Raw genomic sequence first — 20,468 nt, forward strand, 5'->3', positions numbered from 1 at the left:
TGATGCAGTAGTGGTTGGGCGGGTGCTTGGTGGTCGGGTGGTGGCTGCGGCAACGGCGGAAAACGGGACGGCGGGGGTGGCGAATCAGGGCGGCGGCCGCGCGAATCGGGGCGGCGATTTGAGGCGGAGGGGTGGCGGGGGTGGTTGACGGTCGGAGGTGGCGCAGGGGGCGGCGGCGGTTGTGCTTCGGGCAGAGAGAGGGAGAAGGGAAAGGAAATGAAGGGCGGTTGGCGCGCGACCACCGTTTTTACATCTACTGGAGGTGGAGATACAAATTTACATCGTGTGGTGTTGTATTTTACATCTCCGAGAAGCAGAGATGTAAAAATTTTTGCGTCTACATCATCTATTATAGGCGACGATTGTGACTTTGATCCATCGCGACGATTGGCTGGCTGCATGCACGCGCGAGATGCAGCGGAGCTTCTCCAACTTCCCAGGAGCTGCACGAGCGTTCGTGCGTGCGGATCTTCTCCCCAGGCTTATTAATGTGAGAGCAGAGCACAAACGTTGAGCCTGAGCAGGAATCGTGTTGTTGGTCAGTGTTGCGACCCTGCAACTTAACATGTCTCCCGTGGCCTCGGCAACATCACGGGGAGGTTCAGGTTTCAGCATGAAAGTTCAGAGGCCGACTTGTTGTGGTATATCAAGTTCAGGTCAGTCAGATACTGTAGGAAATGAACATGTCAAGCTTTCTACTAAACCACAACAGGCTGATAGAAGTCATGACAGATATGAAATCCACAAAATCGATGGCATAATCCCAGGGACAGTCAGAAAATCCATCATCAGCCCTCAAGGTTCAGAGTTACACCGACTAAACGCTACTACAAATCACGTTGGGTGGGTAGATCAACCTCATGCAGCAGCCGACTTGCGCAGCTCGTTCTCGCCATGGGCAAAGTGGCATCTGTCGCCAAACGTGCACGATCCTTTCGTGAAGTTGTCACACAGCTTGGTCTTGAAATTGCTTCCGCGGTGAGACCCTCCAGCCGAGATCACGCCCGGCGGAGGGGCGTTGGCGCCGCCGCTGATCCTGAAGATCAACTCCCTGAGCATGGCGCTGGCGTTGTTGATCTGATCAAACGTGCCCTCGAGCTCAATGTTTTTCAAGGCTTCGTTTGATTCGTGGTCCCGGATGGCCAGCTTGGCCCCGGTGACTCGAGATATCTGCTTTGTGTTGACTCCACCCCGCCCAATGATGGCGCCTGCGAGGGATGCATCGACGCTGACCTTGGCTGTGGAAGAAGCCCCGAAGCCTGCTGGGGTGGCCATGCCAGGGCTGGGCATTGCCGGAGGTCCAAAGTGACCAGTGGGCCTTGGTCCCATATGGGGTGGCATAGAGTTGTTGATGAACGTCTGCTTGCCGAGCTCCCTCTCACCATGTGCAAAGTGGCACTTGTCGCCCCATTTGCATCCCTCTGCAGTGTTATACTTGTTGCACAATTTAGTCTTGACAGTTGGTGTAGGGTGGCCATCTGGAACAGCAGATCCTGCGGGCACTCTTCCTTGGGGATGTGCAAATGCTTGGCCACCCAGGTTGCTCATCTTTGCAACAGCCTGGTGGCCACCGGGGAAGTAATGGAGGAAGTGGCAACCCTCACCAAAGGGGCAACCAGCGGTACTGCACAATGAGAATAAGATGTGGGTAAGTAACTTAATTAGCAAAACAATTCATTTAAGCACAACTGCTATTGACTAGGAGGATTCAGAAATAGATGCGAAGAACAATTTCTAGGGCAAACTTTGCTGAACCCAGTAGACACTGTGGACTACAATCCAAATGGGCAGAAGAAAAGTTCTACAGTGACTGATGTTCTGATATAGAGTGCAACTAGTCCACATGTCGAATGTTTGTTGATAATAATCATTTCTTTGTGTTGGCTCGTTCTGCATCACCAAATCACAGGCAGTTTGGAGGACAAAAACTATTCATGTGTGTTTCGGCAAAAGAAAAAATGAGCAGTTCCATAGTCAACATTGTCAGTTTCGTCAAAGTACTTAAATACTGATGTTTGTTGAACGTCTATTTCAGGAAGGCTCTCTTACGGATCATAAGTTCAAATTTTATTACTCCCTGTCACAAGCTTGTGATGCTTCAGTGACTCAACAAGAAACTGTTGATGGACATATAATTTTAAACCATGCAGTAAAACTATTCATGCATGTACCAAATGTTAGAATAAATAGTGTATATCAAGAAGGATATGTGGCAGAATTTCAAGTGTCCAACTCATATAATCAATCTTCTTTTCTCTCAATTTGATAAGAGGCTGTATCATGATATTACTGGCTTGTTGTTCGTCTGAAAAGAAGTTACATATCCTTATACTGTTCTTGCACTTTCACATATTCAGAAGCAATTTTGCACAGCCCATGCACATTCCAATTTTTACTCCAGTGGAAGTTCATAAGCTTGGATTAGGGAGAACCTGTCGCACAATTTTGCTTAAATGATTTGTTAGCAGCAAGCATTCTTTCACAGATAAAAGCAAGTTTTAACGAAATAACAGGTATGCAGAATAAATGTTACCAGGTGGAGTTCATTTTAAGTTCGACTATAACCTGAAAAATTTGGTGCATGGCTTCGATTTGCTTCCTACACCGGTTTGAAATGACTCCGATTCTGTTGAATCAAATTAATTATGCGCGCCAAGTTAATAAGCTGTTGATTAACTAATCGCGATGCATAAAAGGACATTAATAGGCTGTTGACTAATTGTACAATATAGTGCATTAATCGAAGCATAGATTGCTACTAGTAACTTTTCAGCTTGAACTAGTATCGAGCACTCGGAGCCTCGCTCCAAACTCCAGGCGAATTGTTGAGTAGGGAGCGAGGGAATGCCAGGTATTAATGCGCAGAATCAAGAAAAGAAGAGGCAGCCAGCCCCAATCGAGCAGGGCAACAATACGCGACATTTAATAGGCGAATATTCATGTGCTCGGGTGAAATTACTGATCCCCAACAAACCAGCATGCGGCGAATTGGCATATCTTAAGCAACACGAGCTTCTGAATAGCCCCAAAACCCAACCATGGAGAAGTACAGATCCCATCAGGCCACCGCACCACCTAGCTTCCCCCAAAAAAATCCCGAACCCTAACCTAGCAACAGAGCAACTCAGCGGCATTCCCCGAGAACGCTGAGCCGAAAGCTTCACCGGACTAAACAAGCAGGACGCCCTGAAGTAGCTGCCAGGGAAGATGATTTAGGGCAGGGTTCCACCCGACTCACCTCGCGTGCGCTTGCCTCCGACGGAGGCGCCGTCGTGCGTGCCCCTCTTGCGGCCGCCGCCTTCCATCGCTGCGTGCGCGCGAGCGGTAGCTCCGGCGAGCTTGGCTAGGGTTTGTGGCCTGTGAGTGGTGGCGGCGAGCAGGGGCGGAGGGAGGCTACCGGAACGGCACGGCAGGGTCGCTAAAGAGATCCGGACGGAGGAGTGAGGAAAAAGCTTAAAAGGCGACCCGGTCGGATAGGCTTGGGCGAGCGCGGTGTTGGGTTGGGCGGCCGGGCTGGATGGTTCGAGAAGACATTTTAGTGTTTTTTTTTTCCTTCTCCTCTCCGTCTATTTGTTTCGCGGTACCCAAATTTTTGAAATCTAATCTGCCCACAATCATAATCCACTACGAAACGTGGGAGCTTGTCAAAATGACATAATTTCATGTAGAACGGTAGCGATATCCATCCCCTTAGTGTAAAGAAACAGATCAGGAGGCTTGACACATTTCTACGAACAAACCACATCCGTTTCACAAAAATCTCTCACGTATTACTCCATGCATGCTACTTTCTTCCGCATTTGAAACTGTTGACACTCCACCCTTAGGGTTGTCGTTTGTTCACAAGCTCAATGTCCGCTGCGAATGTGCCATGACATCACTCAGAGCTTTGCCACCAACCTCACCCCTCGGCTCATCCTTCACCAACCATCGCCTTTCATGCTCATGTGATCCCTCCCGCGGCTTCCCAGTCAACGCCTCTAATGGAGTTGCCACATCATCTTTTGCTCTCACCTTCTTTAATGCCCTGGCAACTACCCCCTCGTGTGACGCCACTACTCCATTTCGTGCAACAAGAAGATGAGGAACACTACAGAAAAAGGGATGAGGGTTGAACTTGAGGCCGGATTCCCACATCCATATTTCTCCTCACACAAAGTGATACTATGTGAATGCTTATGGTGACGAGAATCATGACGTGGTGGGCTGTACCTCCTGAATGGCATTCTTCTGCTCGCGGAATGACAAGGAGCTGAGGGAGGAAGCTCTTCATCGTTGTTTGCCGCTCTGTTGACGACGAGTACGCATGGGATTTCTTTCCCTTCACCATTGGTGAGTGTCACCGAGGAAGTGCGTAGCCGGTACAACAACTTCTTGGTCGTCGACTACCCACATGACTCACCTACCACATTGTAATCCACAGTTTTTCTTGTTTTTTCAGGTGATCTTCATAGGGTATAGGCAGTGGCGGAGCCAGGAAACCTGAATGGACAGGGCCAAGACCTGCTAAACTAGCTTGGGGAGGGCTAGACCAACGGAATACAAAGCTAAATAGACTGTTTTAGCGGAAATACTCAGTGTCGTAGTGGAACTATTTGCATGTTGGCCTGGCTGGCACCCACCTGTCTCCGCCACTGGGTATAGGATGATCATGTTTGATGATTATCGACATGGGTACACGGCAAGGGAGTTCACCCAGCATGGCATCCAACATTCCAACCCATGGGCATCTCCCAAGTATGCAAATGTCATTACCCTTTCAACACATCCAGATTCCTCTCTTGCGCACTGGGTTGGATCGTGATTGAATCCCTTCCTCCAAGCTGGCCATTTTATGCTCTTTTTGTGTTTTGTGTTTTGAGTTTTTGTGTGTGTGTGTGTGTGTGTGTTCACTTACTTAATGTCCCCATGTGGGTTCTTATGTCGAATCGACAAGGCGTACCCCTTTTCTAGAATATGAAATGACGACCTCGAAGTTGCAACACAACACAGGAGAACTGCAACAACCTTGACCCATTGGATTTGTGATTGCTACGAGATGAGAGAGCACGAGGCCATGGATGGAGGAGGGAGACAGTGGGAGGTGGGCAAACGCTCTGCGAAAGCAGTGAACCCTAGTGAGTAGCGAGAGAGAGAAGAGGCGAGCGAGAAGTGTGCTCTCTTGACTGAGCTATCTCCGGGATAATTACACACCAATCTTAGGGCACACAGGTAAGAAAGGGGCTTGAGAAATTCGGTAAGCCAGTCTGGACTAGCCTTTTTCTCATAGCGCATCATATTTGAGTTATTTTCAACTTCAATTGCCTGAGTCCGACCCAAAAAGCTGGAAAATACTGACCCTTAAATCATCTGTAACCAATAATGGTTACAAATTACACCATTCTTCGATAGTATGCCACTTACAAAACCGGTATGAGCCAACCAGGAAGAGTACAAAATATGTGTGAAACGCTAAATATCTTCATTGTGGTGACATAAAGAGAAGCGATTATTGAAAACAACACTAGGGCGATCCAACGCATAGCTGGCGATTCGCCACAGCAGTGTAAAAGCTCAATCATCTTTGAGCTTAGGCCTCTACTATAGCATGCCTCTCGCAGAAAGATTTCAGCCTTTCAAGGCCATCCTCAAGAGATGGCAGGTCAATGGCGAAAGTGATCCGAACCCAATCCTTCATTCCCAGTGCAGTACCTGCAAAAAGTTCATGTACATCAGGGAAGATTTGAACAACGGAGTAGCAGCACAATTTTTTCCCAACTTTGTGTTGTTGCTGTGTACATTTGTTACTAAGTAGTTTCTTCTATAACAATCACCCAATAATATCATGAAACTAGTAATATGCTCCATCCTTTAGAAATGTATAATGCAGATAAACATTTATAGGGTCATGCATGTCTGGTCCAGTTCATTAATTCTTTGTATATAATTTGGTCCTTCCTTGGTAAGTACATATTGTGAAGACTCTTGTATAATGAAACAGAGGGATTTTTCCAACAGAGGGAGACGGTCTTGCAAACTAGAAAGTCAACATATATACTTTTCTTAGAAACATAGTCTTCTATTTATTCTTTGCACCTTATCAAATTGATACAACAACAAAAGAGTTTCAACATATATAGAACTTCACCTGGTAAAACTATTACAGATTCTTCTTTTGCCAGCCTGCAGCAGAAATCTACATCATCAGAAAAGCCATCCAAGCAAGAGAGGTCCAACTTAGCCTGAAAAACAAGCATCAACTCAGAATTATATCCTCACTGGACTAGAATACAACTTAACCAGCTGATCTAGAGCATGTTAACTTGCGCATTTCCTTACCATCACAAACATTGATCCCTCCGGTTTGTGCGGACATGTAATGCCCCTGATATCCTTTATTTTACCGTAACATAAATCTGCCGAGTTTCTTAATAAATCAAGAATTTTCTTGAAGTATTCTTCCTTTGTGTTGGCTATAATTTGAGGGACTGCTCCCTGTGATAAACAATTATTTAGAGTGTAAGACACTTTCTGCAAACTTATGGCGTGAGAGATAGACGTACATCAATAAATCATATTATCTTAAACAACACGTGTGGAAATTAATAGATTTTTATTCAAAAAGAGGGAATGATAAGGCATATATGTACCTGAATGAATGTTGCAGGATCACTTGTGATGTTAATATAGTTTTGAATTGACTGGTCAATCTGTTACGAGAACAAAGATAAGTAACCAAGCCACACAACCAGGTGACAATATTAAGACTGCCAGCATGACCTTTCAGAAGGACTCGGTACACGTTGATAGCAAAAACTAAAACATAGCAAAAGCTTTAGGAGGGTACAGAGAAATTTCCGCAATTGTACTCTGAAACTCAGTTACGAACGAAACAACATGTAAGTATGGCATAGTATGTTGCTTTGAACTCGCCCAAATTTTGAAGCCAGTATGGCACAAAAACAACTAACTCAAGTTTTGTTATCAACTAAACTGTTTTAGATAGGATGAAGCGCAGAATTTATATACAATGGATTGGCCATTCGCCACAGCCAGAATGCAAATACCAAAATAGAAGATACATCCAATTGTAGATCAAACGTTCACCTTGGTTTCCTTTAAGATGCCATTTGGGTCACACGTTGCGATCCAGCCAAGTCGCCAACCAGGCACAAGCCACCTTTTAGATATAGCTCCCAAGGTGATGACTGGGACCGTATTGCCAAAAACGCCCATTGGTATAAAAGGCTTAATTCCAAATGCCAAGTGGTCGTATACCTCATCAGCAATTATCAATATGCCAAGTTCTCCTGCGGTTTCTGCAATCTGCTCATTGCAAGTACATGTTGGGCAAACTGCATCAGGTACAAAACAGTAGTGAACACACTGTAGACTGGCTTACTTTTTCTAGGAACATATACTCACTTGGGCCAAATGATCATGTGAGTAGACACTCCCACAAGGGTTACTGGGATTGATTATGAGCATCGCAACCGTGTTCTCATCAGCAATAGCCTTCACAGACTCGAGGTCTGCCTCCCAGCCTCTTTCGGGGACGAGGTCGAAATATCGAACCTCTAACTCGCTGAATGTGGTCCGCGACTCGTACATCGGAAACCCGGGTCTCGGGAGCAAGATGTTAGCCCCCGGCTGGGCAAGGACAGAGATCATGATCTCGATGGCTTGCACGCATCCAGAGGTCAGGTATATATCATCTGGTGAAAGCTCGTAAGGGAGGTCTCGAGACAGGTACTCTGCAATAGCACTGTGTTTTGGCAAACGGATGTGAGATGCTCTGTCCGGGGATGGTAACTTTTGGAAACAGATGATGTGATATTGGCCAGCAAGAATTTGGACAAACTAAATGTTGCAGGTTGAAAATTTATAAATGAACACTACCTGAAGCCAATAAATTTAGTTATTCAGATGAAGTGTGTTCAAAAGAAGTACTCCTAGACTAGTAGATTGTGTTGTTTTGTACTACTGCGAAATACATCAGACAGGGTAAGTGCATTTATGAGAACCCTCCTATATTCCAGACGACTGGATAGTTTCCTTTCCTAGCCAGACATGGAGGAGAATGAGTCCTAGCCACACACCGATGATGGTGGACTGGAGTAGCCGGCCCGTGGATGGGTGGACGTGCTCACCTGCGCGCCTGGGGCACACCGACGGTGGGGGAGTAGCCGTTGTGCTTCCTGGAGCGGAGCGCGTCCACGACGGCGTCCTCGGCCTCCGGCGCGGTCCGGAAGCAGGCGGAGGAGGTGGGGTCGCCGTGGCCGAGCGGCACGACGGGGCGCGTCCCGGACGCGTCGACGGACGAGTTGAGACGGTTGAGAACCGAGCGGATGCTCATGCTGCCGGCGGCCGCCAGCGGCGTGCCAGCCGATGGCCGGAAGAAACGCCATCGGGATGGGGTGGCGCCGACGTCGCCGTCCGCGCGGCGGCTGCTGCTGCCGTTGTTCGCCATTCTCTGTGTGGCCGTACGTGTCTCTTGTTGCTTGGCAGTTTATTTTGTTCAAGGGATTCCTATTTCCTCGTTAGGTTACAACTTCTTGGTATTTAGTGCTACTGTCAGTGTTTCTTTAAGAGCACCTTCAACTCTATTATTTCAAGGCAACCAGCTTCGTAATGGACAGAGTATCGGACACCGGATAATACAACCAACTTGTCATTTGATTCTCGATTGTTAGTGGTTGCAAGTCTTCACTAGTCATCCAATTGGTGTCGACAAGGCCCTATATATGGACTATATGAGGACATAGTGAGAGAGTCGGGTTTGATACCCTCAAGGCCTCAACCCTAAACCTCATACTTATGACCGGACAGAACGCGTCGACCGGCTTAGGATTCATTCATACTTGTGACCGGACAGAGCGCGTCGACCAGCGTTAGGATTCATTCTTCAATAAAAACGAGTGCAGACCGTGTCACGACAAAATCCCCTTCATCATCCTCGTCCATTGAATCAAGGCCTCACCTCCACCTCCCCTCCACATATTCTTCCTCCCAGAAAACAAACACCATATTGTGTAGTCTCCATCCTAGTTGTTGCGGTGCTTTTTTCATTAGCCCCCTCTCCCACATGGATTGGTTTCACGAATAAATCATGCTTTTAACCATAGCTAGATCAGGCAATTGATGTCGGCACGGAAAATAGGCAGTTATTCTGACCCAAAGTATTAGAAGGAATCACATACGAAGCGCTTACCCCAGGTCCAGGCCCTCATCGTGAAGGTAATACCCTACTCCTACCTGGATTTGATTGATGTATGGGTCACCTCGTATCAGGGGGTTACAGTTGAGCTTGGCGTGGTTAGGCATAAGTGATGACAGTTTGTAGGTGCAGAGCAAAAGTGCTCGACAGTTTGGATGAGGTTCATGAATGATTTCATGAGAACAAGCACTATGATCGCTATAATGCAAAAAAGATCGGTGACCGGAACAAGAGTTGGCTAAGCGATCAATGGTACGCCATTCAATAGTCCGCCAACATATTTTGTGGTGCATATGCACAAATACAAAACCGAATGCCAAGTGGTAATGTCCCTCCACGAGCTAGTAAGTTTTGCTTCGTGTTGCTCTATGTGTTGATCATGTGATTGTTTTGCTTTAAGTTGAAATGAGTTAATCAGGTGATTGTATTGCTTTGCTAGACTGGCCTCACGGCGGTGTTGTACGAAAATAACAAGGGCAAGCCATTCACGATGCTCCAATGATGGATGCACAAAACAAGTCGAGCGACACGGCCAATTCACTCATGACCGTCAACGCCAGAGGAGATAAAGGATGTGAAACAAGCAGTGGAGTTGGAGGAGAGCTTGCATCACCCACATGTGTGCCAAGGTTGAGGCAGGGAAATGGGAGAAGGAGAAACGAGAACGGGCATCGGCCAAGATGACAAACAAATAAAAAGACATCACGATGGAGGAGACAACTGCCAAAGGCAACGAGCTCAAGTAGGAAGTTCATGGATATGCAAGAAAAGAAGATGAACATTGAGAAATCGATGATACAGAAAGGAGATGCAAACAGATGTTTCTTTATTTTGCATAAAGAAAAGAGGAAATATGTTTCTTTTTCATGTATCATATAGAGGATTTAAACCATAAAGACACATTTCATGTACTGTAGAGATGAACCTTTGATGTAAATATCCAACTTTGCAGGTGTGTCTGCCCGGTACTTGCAAGCATGTGGCCGCCTGGTACGAAATGTTGGTCCACCCTGGGTGTGCTCCGCTGATGACCCACAAGTATAGGGGATCTATCATAGTCCTTTCGATAAGTAAGAGTGTCGAACCCAACGAGGAGCAGAAGAAAATGACAAGCGGTTTTCAGTAAGGTATTATCTGCAAGCACTGAAATTATTGGTAACAGATATTTTTGTGATAAGATAATTCGTAACGGGTAACAAGTAACAAAAGTAAACAAGGTGCAACAAGGTGGCCCAATCCTTTTTGTAGCAAAGGACAAGCCTGGACAAACTCTTAAATAAAGCAAAGCGCTCCCGAGGACACATGGGAATTATCGTCAAGCTAGTTTTCATCATGCTCATATGATTCACGTTCGTTACTTTGATAATTTGATATATGGGTGGACCGGTGCTTGGGTACTGCCCTTCCTTGGACAAGCATCCCACTTATGATTAACCCCTCTCGCAAGCATCCGCAACTACGAAAGAAGAATTAAGGTAAACCTAACCATAGCATGAAACATATGGATCCAAATCAGCCCCTTACAAAGCAACGCATAAACTAGGGTTTAAGCCTCTGTCACTCAAGCAATCCATCATCTACTTATTACTTCCCAATACCTTCCCCGAGGCCCAAACAATGGTGAAGTGTCATGTCTCGACGTTCACATAACACCACTAGAGGAAAGACAACATACATCTCATCAAAATATCGAACGAATACCAAATTTACATGACTACTTATAACAAGACTTCTCCCATGTCCTCAGGAACAAACGTAACTACTCACAAAGCATATTCATGTTCATAATCAGAGGGGTATTAATATGCATAAAGGATTTGAACATATGATCTTCCATCGAATAAACCAACTAGCATCAACTACAAGGAGTGATCAACACTACTAGCAACCTACAGGTACCAATCTGAGGTTTTGAGACAAAGATCAGATACAAGAGATGAACTAGGGTTTGAGAGGAGATGGTGCTGGTGAAGATGTTGTTGGAAATATGCTCTAGAGGCAATAATAAATTAGTTATTATTATTATATTTCCTTGTTCATGATAATCGTTTATTATCCATGCTATAATTGTATTGATAGGAAACTCACATACATGTGTGGGTACATAGACAACACCATGTCCCTAGTAAGTCTCTAGTTGACTAGCTCGTTGATCAATGGATGGTTACAGTTTCCTGACCATGGACATTGGATGTCGTTGATAACAGGATCACATCATTAGGAGAATGATGTGATGGACAAGACCCAATCCTAAGCCTAGCACAAAGATCGTGTAGTTCGTATGCTAAAGCTTTTCTAATGTCAAGTATCATTTCCTTAGACCATGAGATTGTGCAACTCCCGGATACCGTAGGAATGATTTGGGTGTACCAAACGTCACAACGTAACTGGGTGGCTATAAAGGTGCACTACGGGTATCTCCGAAAGTGTCTGTTGGGTTGGCACGAATCAAGACTGGGATTTGTCACTCCGTGTGACGGAGAGGTATCTCTGGGCCCACTCGGTAGGACATCATCATAATGTGCACAATGTGACCAAGGAGTTGATCACGGGATGATGTGTTACAGAACGAGTAAAGAGACTTGCTAGTAACGAGAACAAGGTATCGGGATACCGACGATCGAATCTCAGGCAAGTACTATACCGATAGACAAAGGGAATTGAATACAGGATTGATTGAATCCTCGACATCGTGGTTCATCCGATGAGATCATCGTGGAACATGTGGGAGCCAACATGGGTATCCATATCCCGCTGTTGGTTATTGGCCGGAGAGTTGTCTCAGTCATGTCTGCATGGTTCCCGAACCCGTAGGGTCTACACACTTAAGGTTCGGTGACGCTAGGGTTGTAGAGATATTAGTATGCTGTAACCCGAAAGTTGTTTGGAGTCCCTGATGAGATCCCGGATGTCACGAGGAGTTCTGGAATAGTCCGGAGGTAAAGATTTATATATATGAAGTCCAGTTTCGGCCACCGGGAAAGTTTCGGGGGTCATCGGTATTGTACCGGGACCACCGGAAGGGTCCCGGGGGTCCACCGGGTGGGGCCACCTATCCCGGAGGGCCCCATGGGCTGAAGGGGCGTGGGAACCAGCCCCTGGTGGGCTGGTGCACCCCCCCCTTGGGCCTCCCATGCGCCTAGGGTTAGAAACCCTAAGGGGTGGGGGCGCCTCCACTTGGCTTGGAGGCCAAGCCACCCCTAGGGCAGCCGCCCCCCTCCATAGATGGGATCTACAAGGGGCCGATGCCCCCCTAGGCCCCTATATATAGTGGAGGGGAGGGAGGGTAGCCGCACCTGAGTCCCTGGCACCTCCCTCGCTCCCATGACACCTCTTCCTCCCCGCTTGCGCTTGGCGAAGCGCTGCCGGGATCCCGCTACTTCCACCACCACGCCGTCGTGCTGCTGGATCTCCATCAACCTCTCCTCCCCTTGCTGGATCAAGAAGGAGGAGATGTCTTTCCCAACCGTATGTGTGTTGAACGCGGAGGTGCCGTCCGTTCGGCGCTAGGATCATCGGTGATTTGGATCACGACGAGTACGACTCCATCAACCCCGTTCACTTGAACGCTTCCGCTTAGCAATCTACAAGGGTATGTAGATGCACTCCCCTTCCCCTCGTTGCTAGATTACTCCATAGATTGATCTTGGTGATGTGTAGAAAATTTTAAATTTCTGCTACGATCCCCTACAGTGGCATCATGAGCTAGGTCTATGCGTTCTTTCTATGCATGAGTAGAACACAAAGCAGTTGTGGGCGTCGATATTGTCAATTTACTTGCCGTTACTACTTTTATCTTGATTCAGCGGCATCGTGGGATGAAGCGGCCCGGACCGACCTTACACGTACGCTTACGTGAGACAGGTTCCACCGACTGACATGCACTTGTTGCATAAGGTGGCTAGCGCGTGCCAGTCTCTCCCACTTTAGTCGGATTGGATTCGATGAAAAGGGTCCTTATGAAGGGTAAATAGCAATTGACATATCACGTTGTGGTTTTTGCGTAGGTAAGAAACATTCTTGCTAGAAACACATAGCAGCCACGTAAAACATGCAAACAACAATTAGAGGACGTCTAACTTGTTTTTGCAGGGTATGCTATGTGATGTGATATGACCAAAAGAATGTGATGAATGATATGTGATGTATGAGATTGATCATGTTCTTGTAATAGGAATCACGACTTGCATGTCGATGAGTATGACAACCGGCAGGAGCCATAGGAGTTGTCTTAATTTATTGTATGACCTGCGTGTCATTGAACAACGCCATGTAATTACTTTACTTTATTGCTAAACCGTTAGCCATAGTAGTAGAAGTAATAGTTGGCGAGACAACTTCATGGAGACACGATGATGGGGATCATGATGATGGAGATCATGGTGTCATGCCGGTGACGATGATGATCATGGAGCCCCGAAGATGGAGATCAAAAGGAGCAAAATGATATTGGCCATATCATGTCACTATTTGATTGCATGTGATGTTTATCATGTTTATGCATCTTATTTGCTTAGAACGACGGTAGTAAATAAGATGATCCCTCATAATAATTTCAAGAAAGTGTTCCCCCTAACTGTGCACCGTTGCGAAAGTTCGTTGTTTCGAAGCACCACGTGATGATCGGGTGTGATAGATTCTAACGTTCACAAACAACGGGTGTAAGCCAGATTTACACACGCGAAACACTTAGGTTGACTTGACGAGCCTAGCATGTACAGACATGGCCTCGGAACACAAGAGACCGAAAGGTCGAACATGAGTCGTATAGTAGATACGATCAACATGGATATGTTCACCGATGATGACTAGTCTGTCTCACGTGATGATCGGACACGGCTTAGTTTACTCGGATCATGTATCACTTAGATGACTAGAGGGATGTCTATCTGAGGGGGAGTTCATTAGATGAACTTAATTATCATGAACATAGTTAAAAGGACTTTGCAAATTATGTCGTAGCTTATGCTTACCATTTAAGATATGTTCCTAGAGAAATTTTAGTTGAAAGTTGACAGTAGCGATTATGCGGACTGGGTCCGTATTCTGAGGATTGTCCTCATTGCTGCGCAGACAGCTTATGTCCTGAATGCACCGCTCGGTGTGCTGAACCTCGAACGTCGTTTGTGGATGTTGCGAACATCTGACATGCACGTTTTGATGACTACGTGATAGTTCAGTAATGTTAAAGGGTTTAGAATTGAGGCACCGAAGACGATTATTGAAACGTCGCGGAACATATGAGATGTTCCAAGGGCTGAAATTGGGATTTCAGGCTAGTGCCCACGTCAAGAGGTATGAGACCTCTGACGAGTTTCTTGGCCTACAAACTAAGGGAGAAAAGCTCAATCGTTGAGCATGTGCTCAGATTGTCTGAGTACTACAATCACTTGAATCGAGTGGGAGTTAGTCTTCCAGATGAGACAATGATGGTTCTCCAAAGTCACTACCACCAAGCTACTAGAGCTTCGTGATGAACTATAACATATCAGGGATAGACATGATGATCCTTGAGCAATTCGTGATGTTTGACATCGCGAAAGTAGAAATCAAGTAGGAGCATCAATTGTTGATGGTTAGTAAAACCACTAGTTTCAAGAAGGGAAAGGGAAAGAAGGGATACTTCATGAAACGGTAAATCAGTTGCTGCTCTAGTGAAGAAACCCAAGGTTGAACCCAAACCCGAGACTAAGTGCTTCTGTAATGAGGGGAACGGTCACTGAAGCAGAACTACCCTAGATACTTGGTAGATGAGAAGGCTGGCAAAGGTCGACAGAAGTATATTGGATATACAATATATTAATGTGTACTTTACTAGTACTCCTAGTAGCACCAGGGTATTAGATACCGGTTCGGTTGCTAAGTGTTAGTCACTCGAAATAAAAGAGCTACAAAATAAACGGAGACTAGCTAAAGGTGAGATGATGATGTGTGTTGGAAGTGTTTCCAAGGTTGATATGATCAAGCATCGCATGCTCCCTCTACCATCGAGATTGGTGTTAAACCTAAATAATTGTTATTTGGTGTTTGCGTTGAGCATAGACATGATTGGATTATGTTTATCGCAATACGTTTATTCATTTAAGGAGAATAATGGTTACTCTGTTTATTTGAATAATACCTTCAATGGTCTTGCACCTAAATGAATGGTTTATTGAATCTCGATCGTAGTGATACACATGTTCATGCCAAAAGATATAAGATAGTAATGATAGTACCACATACTTGTGGCACTGCTGTTTGAGTCATATTGGTATAAAACACATGAAGAAGCTCCATGTTGATGGATCTTTGGACTCACTCATTTTTGAAAAGATTGAGACATGCGAACCATGTCTATTGGTACATGTGCATGAAGAAACTCCATACAGATGGATCGTTTCGACTCACTTGATTTTGAATCACTTGAGACATGCAAGTCATACCACATGGGCAAGATGACTGAAAGGCCTCGTTTTCAGTAAGATGGAACAAGAAAGCGACTTGTTGGAAGTAATACATTTTAATGTGTGTAGTCCAATGAGTGCTGAGGCATGTAGTGGATATCGTTATGTTCTTACTTCACAGATGATTTGAGTAGATGCTGAGTATATTTACTTGATGAAACACAAGTCTGAATTATTGAAAGGTTCAAGTAATTTCAGAGTGAAGTTGAAGATCGTCGTGACAAGATGATAAAATGTATATGATATGATCATAGAGATGAGTATCTGAGTTATGAATTTGGTATACAATTAAGACATTGTGGAAATTGTTTCACAACTAATACCGCCTGGAACACCAGTGTGATGGTGTGTCCGAACATCATAGCTGCACCCCATTGGATATGGTGCATACCATGATGTCTCTTATCGCATTACCACTATCGTTTATGGGTTAGGCATTAGAGACAACCGCATTCACTTTAAATAGGGAACCACATAATTCCATTGAGATGACACCGTATGAACTATGGTTTAGAGAAACCTAAGTTGTCATTTCTTAAAAGTTTGGGGCTGTGACGCTTATGTGAAAAGTTTTGCCTGATAAGCTCGAACCCAAAGCGGATAAAATGCATCTTCATAGGACACCCAAAAACAGTTGGGTATACCTCCTAATTCAGATCCGGAAGCAAAAGTGGTTGTTTCCACAAACAAGTCCTTTTTCGAGGAAAAGTTTCTCTTGAAAGAATTGAGTAGGAGGATGGTGGAGACTTGATGAGGTTATTGAACCATCACTTCAACTAGTGTGTAGCAGGGCACAGGAAGTTGTTCCTATGGCGCCTACACCAATTGAAGTGGAACATAATGATAGTGATCATGAAACTTTAGAATCAAGTCACTACCAAACCTTGTAGGTCGACAAGGATGCGTACTACTTCAGAGTGGTACATAATCCTGTCTTAGAGGTCATGTTGCTAGACAACAATGAACCTACAAGCTATGGAGAAGCGATGGTGGGCCCGGATTCTGACGAATGGCTCGAGGCCATAAAATCCGAGAGAGGGTCCATGTATGAAAACAAAGTATAGACTTTGGAAGAACTACCTGATGGTCGTAAGGCTGTTGGGTACAGATGGATTCTAAAAGGGAAGACAGACAATGATGGTATGTGTCACCATTAAGAAAGCTCAACTTGTCGCTAAGATGTTTTCCGGCAAGTTCAAGGAGTTGACTACGGTGAGACTTTCTCACTCGTAGCAATGCTAAGAGTTTGTTGGAATTGTATTAGCAGTTACTGCATTATTTATGAAATCTTGCAGATAGGATGTCAAAAACATTGTTTCCTCGACGTTTTTCTTGAGGAAAGTTTGTATGAGATACAACCAGAAGGTTTTGTCAATCCTGAAAGATGCTAACAAGTATGCAAAGCTCCAATAGTCCTTCTAAGGACTGGAGTAAGCATCTCGGAGATGGAATATACACTTTGATGAGATGATCAAAGATTTTGGGTTTATACAAAGTTTATGAGAAACTTGTATTTCCAAAGAAGTGAGTGGGAGCACTATAGAATTTCTGATAAGTATATGTTGTAAACATATTGTTGATCAAAAATGATGTAGAATTTCTAGAAAGCATATAGGGTTATTTGAAAAGTGTTTTTCAATGGAAAACCTGGATTAAGCTGCTTGAACATTGAGCATAAAGATCTATAAGGATAGATCAAAAACGCTTAGTGGTACCTTCAAATGAGCACATACCTTGACATGATCTTGAAGGTGTTCAAGATGGATCAGTCAAAGAAGGAGTTCTCGCCTGAGTTGTAAGGTATGAAGTTAAGACTTAAAGCTCGACCAGGGCAGAAGAAAGAGAAAGGACGAATGTCGTCCCCTATGCCTTAGACATAGGCTCTATACAGTATGCCATGCTTTGTACCACACCTGATATGTGCCTTGCCATGTGTCTGGCAAGGGGGTACAAGAGTGATCCAGGAATGGATCATTGGACAGTGGTCAAAATTGTCCTTGGAGTAATAAGGACAAGTTTCTTGATTATGGAGGTGATAAAGAGTTTGGCGTAAAGGGTTACGTCGATGCAAGCTTTAACACCTATCCGAATGACTCTGAGTAGCAAACCGGATACGTATAGTGGAGCAACCATTTGGAATAGCTCCAAGTTGAGCGTGGAAGCATCATTTACAATATGACCTAGAGATTTGCAAAGTACATACGGATCTGAATGTTGCAGACCCGTTGACTAAAGCCTCTCTCACAAGAAAAACATGATCAAACCCCAGAACTCATTGAGTCTTAACCACATGATGATGTGAACTAGTTTATTGACACTAGTAAACTCTTTGGATGTTGGTCACATGGCGATGTGACCTGTGGGTGTTAATCACATGGCGATGTGAACTAGATTATTGACTCTAGTGCAAGTGGGAGACTGTTGGAAATATGCTCTAGAGGCAATAATAAATTAGTTATTATTATTATATTTCCTTGTTCATGATAATTGTTTATTATCCATGCTATAATTGTATTGATAGGAAACTCAGATACATGTGTGGGTACATAGACAACACCATGTCCCTAGTAAGCCTCTAGTTGACTAGCTCGTTGATCAATGGATGGTTACGGTTTCCTGACCATGGACATTGGATGTCGTTGATAGCGGGATCACATCATTAGGAGAATGATGTGATGGACAAGACCCAATCCTAAGCCTAGCACAAAGATCGTGTAGTTCGTATGCTAAAGCTTTTCTAATGTCAAGTATCATTTCCTTAGACCATGAGATTGTGCAACTCCCGGATACCGTAGGAATGCTTTGGGTGTACCAAACGTCACAATGTAACTGGGTGGCTATAAAGGTGCACTACGGGTATCTCCGAAAGTGTCTGTTGGGTTGGCACGAATCAAGACTGGGATTTGTCACTCCGTGTGACGGAGATGTATCTCTGGGCCCACTCGGTAGGACATCATCATAATGTGCACAATGTGACCAAGGAGTTGATCACGGGATGATGTGTTATGGAACGAGTAAAGAGACTTGCCAGTAACGAGATTGAACAAGGTATCGGGATACCGATGATCGAATCTCGGGCAAGTACTATACCGGTAGACAAAGGGAATTGAATACGGGATTGATTGAATCCTCGACATCGTGGTTCATCCGATAAGATCATCGTGGAACATGTGGGAGCCAACATGGGTATCCAGATCCCGCTGTTGGTTATTGGCCGGAGAGTTGTCTCGGTCATGTCTGCATGGTTCCCGAACCCGTAGGGTCTACACACTTAAGGTTCGGTGACGCTAGGGTTGTAGAGATATTAGTATGTGGTAACCCAAAAGTTGTTCGGAGTCCCGGATGAGATCCCGGATGTCACGAGGAGTTCCGAAATAGTCCGGAGGTAAAGATTTATATATATGAAGTCCAGTTTCGGCCACCGGGAAAGTTTCGGGGGTCATCGGTATTGTACCGGGACCATCGGAAGGGTCCCGGGGGTCCACCGGGTGGGGCCACCTATCCCGGAGGGCTCCATGGGCTGAAGGGGCGTGGGAACCAGCCTCTGGTGGGCTGGTGCGCCCCCCTTGGGTCTCCCATGCGCCTAGGGTTAGAAATCCTAGGGGTGGGGGCGCCTCCACTTGGCTTGGAGGCCAAGCCACCCCTAGGGCAGCCGCCCCCCTCCCTAGATGGGACCTACAAGGGGCCGGCGCCCCCCCTAGGCCCCTATATATAGTGGATGGGAGGGAGGGCAGCCGCACCTGAGTCCCTGGCGCCTCCTGATGAAGTCATGTACCTAGGGTAGGGTCATAGACCTGATCTAAGTACCCTACCCAAGGACACCCTCAGAAGAAACTACCTTCCAGTCGACCAAGAGGGACTTCACTCGACGGACTTGAAGGACTCGACCATGAAGACTCACTCGACCACCAGAAGGTCAAGAAGCACTCTGCACCACAACGGTCTGTAATTAAGTAGACTTTATGGTATTTAGGACACTTTATGTGAGGCGTTACCAGTAACGCCTAGACTTAATGTACTTTAAACCCCGCATTACTGAGGGCCGGAGGGGTCTGGCAGGCACTATATAAGACACCCCCCTCCTCAGTGTAAAGGGTTCGCACCCCTGTAATCCATACACACATAATCCACTCGACCGCCTCCGGACTCCGAGACGTAGGGCTGTTACTTCTTCCGAGAAGGGCCTGAACTCGTACATCTCTTGTGTTTACAACTGCTCCATAGCTAGGACCTTGCCTCTCCATACCTACCCCACTCTACTGTCAGACTTAGAACCACGACAGTTGGCGCCCACCGTGGGGCAGGTGTCTTAGTGATTTTTGGAGAAGTTGCGATTCTTCCGACTACTTTCATCATGGTTGCTGGTGGAGTTTTGGTCGAGGGCCGCGAGATCCGTCTTGGTGCTCTCACCTTCATCGCCGACGACTCTGCTTGGCTCCAGGAAGCTCCACTCGACGTTTATGCGCTCCCCGTCCGTGGTGCGACGCATTTTCGCGCATGTGTCCGCGGTGTTCTGCTGCGGCAACCGTCGACTCCATATCGGTCGACTCCCCTATCGATCACCCTCTCGGTCTCCCGCCAGCGCAAGTGCTCTAGTCGGTCGAGACTCCAGCGGTGGGTGAGGCACGCAGTGGCTCGCCAGACGGCCACCACCCAAGTTGCGGCAATCGAGCCCGACGAATCTCTCTACGGCCTGTTCGATCTGTCGACTGGCTCCGTAGAGACTGCATCCGAGTGTGATAGCAGTGATCCAGCGGCAGAGGTCTTTATGGTCAACGAGCCTCGCAGCCCTCCCGGTTTCCCTCGCGAGGACGGGGTAGACGGTG

General features: G+C 45.9%; 2 protein-coding genes across 2 annotated transcripts; both read right to left on the reverse strand.

The window, feature by feature from the left end:
- Positions 1-671: 671 nt before the first annotated feature.
- On the reverse strand, positions 672-3,487 carry LOC123136748 (zinc finger CCCH domain-containing protein 14). Its single transcript, XM_044556236.1, has 3 exons — positions 3,239-3,487; positions 2,566-2,626; positions 672-1,624 (listed from the first exon to the last, which is right to left on the reverse strand). Exons 1-3 carry the CDS (start codon positions 3,303-3,305, stop codon positions 859-861), a joined length of 894 nt encoding a protein of 297 aa, XP_044412171.1. The 5' UTR covers positions 3,306-3,487; the 3' UTR covers positions 672-858.
- Positions 3,488-5,324: 1,837 nt separating this feature from the next.
- On the reverse strand, positions 5,325-8,529 carry LOC123136751 (nicotianamine aminotransferase 1). The gene is made up of 7 exons (XM_044556240.1): positions 8,130-8,529; positions 7,405-7,744; positions 7,087-7,305; positions 6,630-6,689; positions 6,319-6,474; positions 6,128-6,221; positions 5,325-5,691 (listed from the first exon to the last, which is right to left on the reverse strand). The coding sequence occupies exons 1-7, from the start codon at positions 8,447-8,449 to the stop codon at positions 5,570-5,572; spliced, it is 1,311 nt and encodes a 436-aa protein (XP_044412175.1). The 5' UTR covers positions 8,450-8,529; the 3' UTR covers positions 5,325-5,569.
- Positions 8,530-20,468: the final 11,939 nt, after the last annotated feature.

The sequence above is a fragment of the Triticum aestivum genome, chromosome 6B (assembly GCF_018294505.1).
Source record: "Triticum aestivum cultivar Chinese Spring chromosome 6B, IWGSC CS RefSeq v2.1, whole genome shotgun sequence".
Lineage (NCBI taxonomy): Eukaryota > Viridiplantae > Streptophyta > Magnoliopsida > Poales > Poaceae > Triticum > Triticum aestivum.

Excerpts from the sequence above, each read along its gene's own strand:
- LOC123136751 (XM_044556240.1), bottom strand. The coding sequence starts at position 8,449 with ATGGCGAACAACGGCAGCAGCAGCCGCCGCGCGGACGGCGACGTCGGC. Across the intron at positions 6,690-7,086 it reads GCATCTTAAAGGAAACCAAG|ATTGACCAGTCAATTCAAAA; the intron begins GTGAACGTTTGA and ends TTCTCGTAACAG. Across the intron at positions 5,692-6,127 it reads ATCTGTAATAGTTTTACCAG|GTACTGCACTGGGAATGAAG; the intron begins GTGAAGTTCTAT and ends AACTTTTTGCAG.
- LOC123136748 (XM_044556236.1), bottom strand. The coding sequence starts at position 3,305 with ATGGAAGGCGGCGGCCGCAAGAGGGGCACGCACGACGGCGCCTCCGTC. Across the intron at positions 2,627-3,238 it reads CGGAGGCAAGCGCACGCGAG|AATCGGAGTCATTTCAAACC; the intron begins GTGAGTCGGGTG and ends TTGATTCAACAG. Across the intron at positions 1,625-2,565 it reads CCATGCACCAAATTTTTCAG|TACCGCTGGTTGCCCCTTTG; the intron begins GTTATAGTCGAA and ends CTCATTGTGCAG.